At 40.7% G+C, this 14233-nt stretch overlaps 1 protein-coding gene across 1 annotated transcript in view; it reads left to right on the top strand.

Annotated features, from left to right (window-relative positions):
- The first annotated feature begins 10966 nt into the window (after positions 1 to 10966).
- LOC114633061 (cytochrome P450 2C70-like) overlaps positions 10967 to 14233 on the top strand; it is a 42213-nt gene continuing 38946 nt past the window's right edge. The window contains exon 1 of the mRNA XM_028781683.1: positions 10967 to 11125. Coding sequence (XP_028637516.1) covers positions 11005 to 11125 — 121 coding nt within the window. The 5' untranslated portion in view covers positions 10967 to 11004. The remainder of the gene's footprint in view (positions 11126 to 14233) is intronic.

Below are 14233 nucleotides of genomic sequence, written 5' to 3'. Positions count from 1 at the left end.
GGAAAGGTAGGGGGTGAGGGTAAGGGCGAGGGTCCCGGCTTCTGGCACAAATAGAAACAAAAAGAACTATCCAAAGAATCAATAAAACCAGGAGCTGGTTCTTTGAGAAAATCAACAAGATAGATAAACCCTTAGCTAGACTAATCAGAGGGCAGAGAGACAGCATCCAAATTAATAAAATCAGAACTGAAAAGGGAGATATAACAACAGAAACCGAAGAAATTAAAAAAAATCATCAGATCCTACTACAAAATCCTATACTCAAAAATATTGGAAAATTTGGATGAAATGGACAATTTTCTAGATAAATACCAGTAACCAATGTTAAATCAGGATCAGATAAACCATCTAAACAGTCCCATAACCCCAAAAGAAACAGAAACAGTCATTAAAAGTCTCCCTACAAAGAAAAGCCTGGGACCAGACGGTTTTAGTGCAGAATTCTATCAGACCTTCAAGGAAGACCTAATTCCAATTCTCTTCAAACTATTCCACAAAATAGAAACAGAAGGTACACTACCCAATTCATTCTATGAAGCCACAATTACACTCATACCTAAACCACACAAAGACCCAACAAGGAAAGAGAACTTCAGACCAATCTCCCTTATGAACACTGATGCAAAATTACTCAATAAAATTCTAGCAAACCGGATCCAAGAACACATCAAACAATTATCCATCATGATCAAGTAGGCTTTATCCCAGGAACGCAGGGTTGGTTCAATATACAGAAATCCATCAATGTAATCCACTATATAAACAAACTCAAAGAAAAAAACCACATGATCATATCACTAGATGCTGAGAAAGAATTTGACAAAATTCAACACCACTTCATGATAAAAGTCTTGGAAAGATCAGGAATTCAAGGTCCATACCTAAATACCTAAACATAGTAAAAGCAATATACACCAAACCAGTAGCCAGCATCAAACTAAATGGAGAGAAACTTGAAGCAATTCCATTAAAATCAGGAACTAGGCAAGGCTACCCACTCTCCCCCTACTTATTTAATATAGTATTGGAAGTCCTAGCCAGAGCAATTAGGCAACACGAGGAGGTCAAAGGGATACAAATTGGAAAGGAAGAAGTCAAAATCTCACTATTTGCAGATGATATGATAGTATACTTAAGTGACCCCAAAACTTCCACCAGAGAACTCCTAAACCTGATAAACAACTTTAGCAAAGGGGCTGGATATAAAATTAACTCAAGCAAATCAGTAGCCTTCCTCTACTCAAAAGATAAACTGGCTGAGAAAGAAATTATGGAAATGACACTCTTCACAATAGTCACAGATAATATAAAATACCTGGGTGTGAACCTAACCAAGCAAGTAAAAGACCTGTATGACAAGAACTTCATGCCCCTGAAGAAAGAAATCGAAGCAGATCTCAGAAGATGGAAAGATCTCCCATGCTCATGGATTGGAAGGATTAATATAGTAAAAATGGCTATTTTGCTAAAAGCCATCTACAGATTTAATGCAATCCCTATCAAAATTCTCACTCAATTCTTCACAGAAATAGAAATAGCAATCTTAAAATTCATTTGGAATAACAAAACACCTAGGATTGCGAAAACTACTTTCAGCAACAAAAGAACCTCTGGGGGAATCACCATCCCTGACTTCAAGCTGTACTACAAAGCAATAGTGGTAAAAACTGTGTGGTATTGGAACAGAGACAAGTGGGGGGATCAATGGAATAGAATAGAAGACCCAGAAATGAACCCCCATACCTATGGTCAGTTGATCTTTGATAAAGGAGCTAAAACCATCCAGTGGAAAAAAGACAGCCTTTTCAACAAGTGGTGCTGGTCCAACTGGAGGTCAGCATGTAGAAAAATGCAAATTGATCCATACTTATCTCCTTGTACAAAGCTCAATTCCATGTGGATCAAGGACCTCCACCTAAAACCAGCCACACTGAAACTAATAGAAGAGAAACTGGGGAAAAGCCTGGAACACATAGACACAGGGAAAAAGTTCCTGAACAGAATACCAATGGCCTGTGCTGTAAGACAAAGAATTGACAAATGGGACCTCATAAAACTGCAAAGCTTCTGTAAAGCAGAGGACACAGTCAATAGGACAAAGCTGCAACGAACAGATTGGGAAAAGATCTTCACCAACCCTACATCTGATAAAGGGCTAATATCCAAGGTATACAAAGAACTGAAGAAATTAGACTCTAGAAAATCAAAGAATCCTATTAGAAAATGGAGCACAGAGCTGAAAATAAGAATTCTCAACTGAGGAAGCTCGAAGGGTTGAGAAGCACCTAAAGAAGTGTTCAGCATCACTAGTCATCAGGGAAATGCAAAAGAAAACAACACTGAGATTCCACCTCACACCAGTCAGAATGGCTAAGATCAAAAACACAGGTGACAGCACATGTTGGCGAGGATGTGGAGAAAGAGGAACACTCCTCCACTATTGGTGGGATTGTAAACTGGTACAACCACTATGGAAGGCCGTCTGGCGGTATCTCAGAAAATTGAACATAGTGTTACCTGGGGATCCAGCTATACCACTCCTGGGCATATACCCAAAAGATGTTTCAACATGCAACAGGGACACATGTTCCACTATGTTCATAGCAGCCTTATTTATAATAGCCAGAAGTTGGAAAGACCCAGATGCCCTTCAACAGAAGAATGGATGCAGAAAATGTGGTACATTTATACAATGGAGTACTACTCAGCTATTAAAAACAACGAGTTCTTGAAATTCTTAGGCAAATGGATGGAGGTGAAAAAGATTATCTTGAGTGAGGTGACCCAATCTAAAAAGAACATACACGGTATGCACTCACTGATAAGTGGATATTAGCCCAAAAGCTCACAATTTCTAAGAAACTACGTACAGACCACATAAAACTCACATAGAAGAAGGAAGACCAAAGTATGAATGCGTTGGTCCTTTCTAGAAGGAGTATCAAAAGTTTCAACCAGAGCTCCTAGTCTAAACTGACAGCCAGAGAGCACAAAGGGATAGACTCATGAACCTTTATAGGGAATCGAGGGTGACCTTGTTAGACTTCAGTGAAAGTGGAGGGCCATTGTCCCCGAAAGTTTGTATCCCCTACTGTGTGGGAATTCGAGAGCAGGTAGATGGGACTGCGAGGATGTTTGGAGCACACCATCACAAAAATTAGGAGGAGGGGGTATGGGATAAGGGGTTTTGGGGGAGAATGGGAGAGGAGGTAACATTGAAAGGTAAATACATATAATATCCAACAAACAAACATATAAACAAAAACACACAGATAAAGTGTCTAAAAAAAAAGAGAGGGAGAGAGTTTACTTATTTTAAATTATTTTCAAAAGTTTCTAGGAGTTGCAAATTGGCTAAGATCCTATTTTAAGCTCTCCACAAAAGAATTTAAGTCTCTGTTCAGTATTCTCAAGAGAGAGGTAAATCCTAATTTTCCTCAACAATTAATTGACATGAGAGGTAATCTCACAAGAAGTAGAAGAAGCTGTTACTAATCGATATATTATATAGTCTGATTAGTTGTCTTCGGTGCTATAACAGTCCTTTGACAAAAGATTATTAATATAGATTTATATATCCTTAAATAGGGTCTTCATGACTCTCTGAGTGTGGAAGGAGCGACTGTTTGAGGTTCTGCCCTGATTTTACAAGAACTCTGAAAAATTGGCTTTAAAAACAAAAGAGGGGGAATGGTACCCCCCCTCAGAAGGAGTCCCCCTGAAATACTCTCCATCATGCCTTGTTCATTTTATCTCTCTAAAGCTGAGAGCTCATGGGAAATCTGCTGCTGACTGCCTCTGGCACCACCGAGACCAACAAAACTTTGCCACAGATATGGGGAAGGACCCTCTTACCCTTAAATGGAATGGCTCAGACCCAGTTCCCTTATGGGGCGGAGGATTGATATGCCTGTCTGATACCACAGAAGGCACAGCTAACCAGCTACCAAAATGATTAATAAAAAAATAGATACCCCCACAAAGCCAGGCCCAACCATAAATATGATGAATAACAATTTACATCCAGGGAAGAGAAATCTCCCTGAGAATCCCCTTCTTTTTCCTTTCCAGGTAAAAATGAATCACCTGTGATGTCTGTTGTTAGAAGTTCTAATCCAGATGCTGTCCTCTGAACTTATACTACTCAGACCTTTGAAGGGCCACTGACAAGAACATCAAACAGCTAAAGATTGACATCACTAATCTCAAGAAATCCCTCATTTCGCTGTCTGAAGAGACCTCTTAAAACCGCAAAGATCCTTATTGGACTTGATTTACTCTATTACAATAGAAAAGGCTGTGTACAGCTCTTGACTGTGTGCAGCCCTTAAAGAAGAAGGTTGCCTTTACATAGACAAGGAGGGTTAAAGAGAGCATGAAATAGGTAGTGAAGGTCTTAAGAAAAATCAGAGAGAGAAAGAGACAGATGAATGCTGGTACAAGAATTGGTTTTCAGCCTCTCCAAGGTTGTCCACCCAATTTCATCCGATCTTGGGACCACTATTTGGGCTCTTTTTGCTTTTTTCTGCTGGTCCCTGGCCCTCAAATAGGCGGACTAACTCTGTGATACAACAGATAAATAATTTAGTAGCAAAACCTACTCAGATACATTATCATAAGTTAGCTATGGTGGACCACGAGACTCAAGATGAGGTTGTTACTTTATACAGGGTGTTCCCAAAACCCATCTCCACCCAACCTAAAAGGGTGGACTTCTGCCCCTAGACCAAGCAGAGAGGGGCCACCCAGAACCCCCTCTGACAGGTGATTTGAATTCTTGCTTAGGCTGCAAGGCTAAGCACTGCAAGGGAATATAAATAAAAGATAAAAATATGTATCTGGGTTCCCTGAGGGACAAGCCTGATTGCATAGGGGTTGATATCAAAAGTATCCCCTCTCCAGGAAAAAGACATCGGGATGGGTATGGCCCTCATGCCTCACTGGACAATGACAGGGGGACTGGAGCCATTACAAGGTCCCCTTCAATTACTGGAGGTCAGGCCTCTATCCCCACCTTCGGAAGTTTAGAATTGCCACAGCCCTTTTATACTTAGAGAAGGGAGGAGATGTCAGGGACAGTCCTGATTACACACTGAAGGCCTAAAATCAGCCATAGGCCTAAAATCAGCAATATGCCTGTCATACATGTATACTAACACCGAGTCTTGGGTTTCAGTGGAAAAACATTGAAACAGATGGCTATAAGCTAATGTAAACAGTCAGCTTTTGTGGAAATTTACAAGCCTGAGTAGCCATAGACCTTGTAAATATGTAGCCTTGGCAGACAATACCAACTTAGAGAAGAACAAGCGAATCATAGGCAGATTCATAGTGAATTGTCCCCTGAACCTTCACCCAGCCGATACCCGGTTCTGAAGATATCTGTATTTCCCCTTAACACCCACACTCCAGTGTCATTCCCTTCCCCACATCCTGCCTTTCTGTGTTTATAACCCCTGTGTGAATGAATTACGATTTGAGAAAAAATAAATTAAAAAAAAAGATTACCTGTGTTTAGACTTTTAACCATTAACCTTTTTGTTATGTGTTTTAAATTGATGTTTTTTGCTTACAATTTTACAGGTTCTTCCCTACTACTCCTTTCCCAAAAATTTATCTTACAGATCCTGTGAGAAAGGAAGTTTAAATTTCACCATGAGGTTTAAATTTTCATCATATTTAAACAGGAGCATTGTTTTTTTTATTATTATTTTTATATTTTTTTTTATGTAAGAACCAAGAAACCAGGAAGAAGTCAAAGAGCTACGTATTTGTGATTACATTTAGCCATACTAAATTTTATAAAAATCTTTTTTGTCTAACATTTTAAGGAACATGAAACAACAGTAAATAAATTTATTTGTTGTATCAAAAATTTTAAGGGAGTCGTAGATAAAAGAGATAGATCTTGTCTTACACTCATTAGTAAATAACATGTGGTCTTAGAGTCTATGTGGATGTTATCAAAGGAGAAGAAGAAAACTTAACACTTGAAATCCCAACTGACTAGTTTTATCCACTTGTCTTAAAAGAAGTATAGGTATAGAAGTTAATAGTACAGCAAGACAAGGCAATTTAATATCAATGTTGCCTCTTTGTTAGAGAGAAATCCAGAGACTTTCTTTGCTTTGAAAGTCTTGAGGTTTTATACCGATTAAAAAGCAAAGTCAAGTCTTCAGAGATTTGTATAGCATAGCTATATCAGTGTTGAGGAACCTAGTGGTATTTGAGAACAGAGGACAATGCTCACTTGTCAAGGGCTTTCTCTTGTAATTCTGGATGTGGTATTTTGGTTCTTATGAGAGCAGTTCCTTTGGTTCAGGTATATCTTCTTTATTGAGTGTGCTGTCTGCAGAGCTCTGCTGTTCCTACTGTAGGGACCCAGTATGAGGACCCCCAGCTCAAGCCCCGATCAGCGCTCACCCAAGGAGATATGAGAGACTGACTTGATGCAATGGGCAAAAGGCAGTTTACTAACGAGGACCCTTGGATCGAAACAGTAACAGATAGGAAGTTCGCCCCTCTGCATGCTTGTTGAAAAGCCTCTCAGCTCTGCCAGCATCTACATCCAGTGTTTCGAAAATTGCACTCCGCTCTCTCTCTCAAACCCAAAGCTGGCCTGTCTTTTTTTCAGCAAATCTTATCAATGTCTCACCAGATCTGGCCTCTCAACCATCCTGCACCCTCGGGGCCTCAGAGTCCGCCAGTTTTCCAGATGGTGTCGCCCGTGGCCCGCTAGTGCCACCTCATGGCTGTCAGCGCAATTTCGGCCAGGACCGCAGACCAGAGCCTGCTGCCTTCTCAAGGCGTGCCTGACACTGGCCTGTGTGTCTGGGACCTCTGACCCAGACCAGGGGCCCGAGGGTTGGTTCCTCTCCCTCTGGCCTGCGCAGGGCTGGTCTCGCCACCCCTGAGCCCGTGCTCGCACACACGCACTCTCTTCCTGTGCACGTGAGAGGGAACAGCGGCACTCGGACCAGCCACGCCGCAGCCCAACCCCAGACTCAAGTTACAGATCTCTCTTGTTTTTTTTTTTTTTTGTCCTCTCACCCTCCCATCAGTTCAAAATCAGAAACAAAAGAATCATCAATCCAATGGTCTAAAGTCAAAGATAATGATGTCGTCACAGTCTGTCTGTCCCATTTCAAAACTTAACAGACTCACAACACAAATACAAACACACAGGACTAACACAGTCAGGCACACTTGTCTGTGTCTGGTTTTATAAAACCAACCGAATGCAACTTCAGATGGGGAAGGATTCCACGTCTTCCCCCAGAGAAGGAGCACTCCGTCTCCTTCATTCTGAAACAGGGCAGTCTGGCTTCCCAGACTCTCTTCCACCCTTGGAACGTCTTCCAGGGCCACAGCTTGTGGGTTCCAGGCACATCTGCCCCCACAGTCACTAAGACCTTACAGTCTATAGTGACAGCTGCAATACAGAAGAAGCAAAAGCTGCCCAAAATACAGAAGCAGCAAAGACTGCTGCCTAGAAATTGAAACCAAAATACAGAAGCAGCAAAAGCATCAGCGCCTCACTCAGACACATACCATTCCCATTCATACAGACCTGCTTCCAAGCGGTCTTCAGATGTCCTGCGTGGTCGAACAAATCTAGGACGAGCCCCCAAATGTAAGGACCCAGGAAGAGGACCCCCAACTCAAGTCCTGATCAGCGTGTACCCAAGGAGACACGAGAGACTGACTTGACGCAATGGGCAAAAGGTAGTTTACTAATGAGGACCCTCAGATCGAAACGCATCCCAAGCTGGGGAGAGAATTTCAATGAAGACCCCAGGAAGTTTAGAACTTTTATAGGGGGAGGCACAAAAGGGAAGGGAAAAGTGGGAAATTCTGGCGCAGTTACATATAATTGGATATTTCAAACATCAGCACTTTGCATAAGCAATCATTTTGACAGGCTGGATGGCCCACTATTTTTGACCATGAAACCTCAGACCTTCTAGGATAAACACCAGGTGGCCCATTACTCACTTGGGCATGTTTAGACTGGTCAAGATATGTCTTTGGTTGTTTCTACATTTCTGGTCACCTCGTCCCTAGAGGGGCTTGATATTTTTATTATGACTATTCTCAGCAAGCTCAGCAAGCCGTCCTGCGGTCTTTACCAAGTTGTTTTAAATTTTTTACTCTCACACTACTAGTATAGGATAATAACTGAGGGATTCTAGAAGCTCTGTATCAGAATATTTAAGCTTAAAAGGACTTTAGTTGCAAATACAAGTTGGACCTCTGTCCCTGGCACATATGTAGCTGATGTCTCCATGTGAGTCCCCAAACAACTATAGTGGGGGCTGTTCCTAAAGCCTAACCTTGCAGAGACTTTATGCACCAGGGTAGAGGGTATGGAGATGGGGAAATGGACTCTGAAGGGGGACTGGAAAGGAGGGCAGCAATCGGGATGTAACATGAATAAATAAATAAATTAATGGAAAAAAGAACCTCAGTCAGGCTGATGGCTTGAACCTTGAGGCACGAGGATTAGCCTCATTGGATAAACATTTGAATGTTTACCTAGCCTGCACTCAGATTCTAATAAGAACTGAACTACAACTTAAGGTGAAGGGGGCAGTTACATTCTGGTGGCAAATTGATAAGTTTTATCCTGCACTTATTTTCTCATTAGGCAGCTGAAGGTCCAAGTAAAGAGTGAATGTGCCTGTGTATGATGTACATATGTGCATATGTATGTGCATATCTATGATTGAGTGTGAGGACACGTATGCTATAGTGAGCATGGGCAGTCAGAGGATAAACTTGGGTTTGTCCTGTTTGCTATCTTATTTGAGACATTGTCTTTGTCAATTACTGCTGTGTATTCCAGGCTAGCAGGCTGTGAGGTTTTAAGGATTCTCCTGTCTGTCTTCTCATCGTGGAGCACTAGGATTGCTTGTACACAAGACTGTACCTGGTTTTATGTGAACATAGCAAGTGCTTTATATATGGAACCATCTCTCAAGTTCAAGAATTAAACAAAAGATTTAATATAAATCCAAGACAACCTATAGATCAGTCACTGTCAGAAGCAGAAAGGTCAATGTTCACATCCTGTGTTAGGTCCCTTTCAGTATAGCAATTATTCTCTGATAAATTCAGTGCAGTGAGAATTATGTTTAATCATGAAATCTATTAATTTATAAGTTCTCAATTCTACATTTTTCTAGAAGATACAATGATTTGAAGTCAAGGATATAACCAAGGATTCAGTAATTCGGAAAGTTTTGAAGTTTCCGTGCGCTGTGGCGGCCCAGAAATGCACAGCGGTGATCCACGGGGGTGGGGTGGGGGTGGGGAGAAGGCCAGGGAGTTCCAGAAACTTTCCACACTGGCAGGTCCCACAAACAGGAGAAATGGTCTGGGGCAGAATCCCCAGACTGCGTGGTGGTTCCCAATAACTAGAGAAAGTCTAATGTTCCAAGATGTTTATTGTTCATGGCGTGGTAGTTGGATGTGCACCCCGTAAACACCAGAGGGAGCTGGCTTAAATAGGAAGGGGGAAAGAGGAGAGTCTGGGGAGGAATAACTTAATTAGCTATGTCCCCCCACCCCCGGCCTTTAGGGAACTCATGAATATGACATGCCCTCTGCCTGTAGGTAGATGGTGACACAAACCTCTCTGGGAGGAGCTACTCTGAGCCAAATGTGTTTGCAAGGTGCAGGTTAATGGGGATGTAGGCTGCATGTAGGAATCTGGAATCTGGGAGAATGGGGAGATACATGCCGTCCCTTACAGGCCATGGTCACCTGTTGGGTCTCTGGCTATCTCAAATTATCCCAGTACTCTACTAGGGAGACCAAATCTTCCCTTCATGGCCCTACAAGTTCTCACATTTTCTGGATATTTAGCTGATGACTTCTCTATGATTGATTCACATGGTAGCCATTTTTCTGAAGACTGAAGGAATAGCCAGAAATCTATCTTTTCTGTGAAATAGCCAGTCACCAGAGCAGTAAGTGTACCCACAGTTTCTTCTTCCTGACCTACAAGCTCTAAGTTAACTTACAACTTGGGGCAAGTTTTAAAATCTCCCTGAACTTTACTCTCTATTTCTTCAATCTGTCATGATTCCTCCCTTACAAGTTAGTTGACTATGATTGCATTAAGCTGTCATGAATAGCTACTTGGCATCAGGCATCATGGTCTGTGTATGCTGCTGATTTTAAAAGTGAATGGAATATATAAAACCTTATAGATGGTACAGTCTAGAGAGGAGGGATCCATCCTGCTGTGTTCTCAGTACTCATTAAAACTCAGAGACCTCAGCATAAAGATAACATGGAGAATGGATGGCAGGAGATGATAACTCATGTATAGTGAAATGACTGGGAGAAATGCCCTGTACTTAGGAAGAGAAAAACATTATTTATTTTAAGAATGCCAACCAGAACCCCCGAAGCTTCCAGGGACTAAACCACTAACCAGAGTGTACACATGCAGGGACCCATGGCTCTATCTGCATATGTAGCAGAGGATTGCCTTATCTGGCGTCAATGGGAGGGGAGCCCATTGGGCCTGTGGAGGCTAGGGTTCTGAAGCAGGAGTGGGTGGGTGGGGGACTACCCTCATAGAGGTAGGGGGAGGGCGACAGGTTAGGGGGTTTGTGAAGGGGAAGCCTGGAAGGGGGATACTATTTGAAATATAAATAAAATAATCACCCCCAAAAAGAATGGGCTGGAAGCAAAATCTGATGCAAATGTTGGCTTGATAGGAAAAGGTAAAAGTAAAATTTGAGCAAATATATATCATATTCTCTGTCACATTCTCTGTTACAGAGAAGAGCAGTAACAGCAATGCTAGCAACAGCATAATGATAATGGCCATTTAAATGTCATTTATTATTAAGCTACTACATCTAATGTTAATGAGTTGGCAAATATTAAAATGTCTCTTTGGTATGAATGAAAATATCACCTTCACTGTTCACTCTGCTCTGTTTTCAGCTGGCCGAAAAGTATGGTCCTGTGTTCACTGTGTATCTGGGCATGAAGCCCACTGTGGTGCTGCATGGATACGAAGTATTGAAGGAAGCTCTGATTGACCGAGGAGATGAGTTTTCTGGAAAAATGCAATCACCTTTACTCAGTAAAGAAAGCCAAGGGTTAGGTATGGCTCTTTGTTGGGACACATCCAGGACTGTACAAGAGGCAACTAAGCTAAATAGGGAAGAAAACTGGAAAAAACTATAATATTTATGAATCCATGAATTGTTTTACAAAATTTGAAAATGACTCAATGATCACATACAAAAAGCTTCATCATGTCATTTTAGTGCAACCACTGCTCAAATTTTAACATCCTCACTGCTCTCTCACTTTCCAGTCTTTTTCACTAATTCCCTTCCCCTCTCAGTAACTCCATCTCTTCTTGTATATATTATTGTCCTTCTTTAACCTCTCCTTCTTGCTCTCTTCTTCCTCTTCTGTGGCCCTTTTATTCCTCTTATTCCACAAAGTGATTTCATTCTTCTTTATATTTGGTTAAATTTCGATTAATGTATATTAGACTTTAATGTCATTTTCTGTTCTATTTTAGTACCCAGACACAGTGCTCATCATCCACTAAATATTTCATTCTCCTTTCCTTTCCTTTTGTCACTCCCTTGTCTTTAGTGATCACTACTAAAATGTATTGCTTACATGGGATCAATAATTCACTTTATAAACTGATTAACATTACAACATTACATCCAGACATTAAGTGTGAATTTTTGACAGGGGCATACTCATTTTGTATTACATCTAGTAAACAGAATGATAATGAAATTGAGACAAAAGAAAAGAAAAATTAAAAAATATTTGAGTCACCAAGAATTAGACTTTATGGATTGAAGTATGGATCTAGATGATTTAAAAATTGTGTATAGTGTGGAAACCAGTATAGATGTGAGTATTTCATGGACTGATTTATAGTCTAGATTAGTGGTTCTAAATCTTTGGTGGTCAAATATTAGATATCCTATGTAAAAGATATTTACATTATAATGCATAATATCAAAAGTATAGTAATAAAGAAGTAATTAAATAATGTTATGTTTGGGGGTTACCACAACATGAAGAACTATATTAAAGTGCTGCATCATTAGGAAAGTTGAGAACTCCTTCTCTAGATGATTTAAAAATGTGTATAGTGTTGGAACCAGTACAGATACGAATATTTACAGACTTGTATCCAGTCTTTTATTTTTTAAAATTGTAGAGACTATTTAAATATAGTGAAAATAAACAAAAAGCACAGCCATGCTTTTTAAAGAGGGGGCCATAGGAATATTCAGTGTTTATGTAGTGCATTGATATTGGATACATTTTAATTCTTTTCTTTTTTATTGAATATTTTATTTATTTACATTTTTAATGTTTTCCCTCTTGCTGGTTTTTCCTCTAGAAACTCCCTGTCCCATCCCCCAACCTTCTGCATCTATGAGGGTACTCCCCCACCACTCACCCACTCCCACCCTCCTGCCCTGGCATTCCTCTACACTGGGGCATTGAGCCTTCACAGGACCAAGGGCTTCTGTTCCCATTGATGCCTGACAAGGCCATCCTCTGCTGCATATGCTTCTGGAACCATGGGTCCCTCCATGTATACTCTTTGATTGGTGGTTTAGTCCATGGGAGCTCCAGGGGGTCTAGCCTGTTGACACTGTTGCTCCTGCCACAGGGCTGAAAATCCCCTCAGCTTCTTCAGTTCCTTTTCCAGCTCCTCAATCTGGGACTATGTGCTCAGTCCAATGGTTGGCTGTAAGAATCCACTTCTGTATTTGTTAGGCTCTGGCAAAGCCTCTCAGGAGACAGCCATAACAGGCTCCCATCAGTAAGCACTTCCTGGCATCTGTAATAGCACCCAGGTTTAACGACTGTATTTGGGATGAATACCCAGGTGGGGCAATCTCTGGATGGCCTTTCCTTTAGTGTCTTCTCCATACTTTGTCTCCATATTTTCTCCTGTGAGTATTTTGTTCTTCCTTCTAAGAAGGACTAAAGCATCCACATTTTGTTCTTCCTTCTTCTTGAGCTTCACGTGGTCTGTGAATTGTATCTTGTGAAATCTGAGCTTTTGGGCAAACTATGTGTGTTCTTTTGTGACTGGGTTACTTCACTCAGGATAACATTTTCTAGTTCCATCCATTTGTCTAAGAATATTATGAATTCATTGTTTTTAATAGGTGAGTAGTACTCCATTGTGTAAATGTACTACATTTTCTGTATCCATTCCTCTGTTGAGGACATCTGGGTTCTTTACAGCTTCTGACTATTATAAATAAAGCTGCTATGAACACAGTAGAGCATGTGTCTTTGTTATATGTTGGAGCATCATCTAGATATATGCCCAGGAGAGGTATAGCTGGGTGCTCAGGTAGTACTCTGTCCAAATTTCTGAGGAACCACCAGGCTGATTCCCAGAGTGATTGTATCAGTATGGAATCCCACCAACAATGGATGAGTGTTCCTCTTTCTCCACATCCTCACCAGCATCTGCTGTCACTTGAGTTTTTACTCTTAGCCATTCTAACTGGCGTGTGGTGGAATCTCAGGGTCGTTTTGATTTGCATTTCCTTGATGATTAAGGATGTTGAACATTTCTTTAGGTGCTTTTTGACCATTTGATATTTCTCAGTTGGAAATTCTTTGTTTAGCTCTTTACCCCATTTTTAAATGGGGTTATTTGGTTCTCTGGAATCTAAGTTCTTGAGTTCTTTGTATATATTGGATATTAGCCCTCTATTGGATGGAGGGTTGGTAAAGATTTTTTTCCCAATCTGTTGGTTGCCATTTTGTCCTATTGACAGTGTTCTTTGCCTTATAGAAGCTTTGCAATTTTATGAGATCCCATTTGTTTATTGTTGATCTTAGAGCATAAGCCATTGGTGTTCTGTTCAGGAAAATTTCCCCTGTGCCCATGTGTTCGAGGCTCTTCCCCACTCTCTCTTCTATTAGATTTTAGTGAAGGTTCTGGATCTACTTGGACTTGAGATTTGTACAAGAAGATAAGAATGAATCAATTTGTGTTCTTCTAGATGTTGACTGCCAGTTGATCCAGCACCATTTGTCGAAAATGCTGTCTTTTTTCCACTGGATAGTTTTAACTCCTTTGTCAAAAATCAAGTTCTTTTACATTGTTTTTGAGATTGTAATAATACAATTATGTTTATCCTTTCTCTTTTCTCCATCTAAACTCTCCCATATACCCTCTTTGCTCAATTTAAAATTCATG

Source organism: Grammomys surdaster, unplaced genomic scaffold (genome assembly GCF_004785775.1).
Source record: "Grammomys surdaster isolate TR1022 unplaced genomic scaffold, NIH_TR_1.0 513, whole genome shotgun sequence".
Classification (NCBI taxonomy): domain Eukaryota; kingdom Metazoa; phylum Chordata; class Mammalia; order Rodentia; family Muridae; genus Grammomys; species Grammomys surdaster.
Note: the sequence above shows the minus strand (reverse complement) of the source record. Positions and strands in the feature narration are given on the sequence as shown.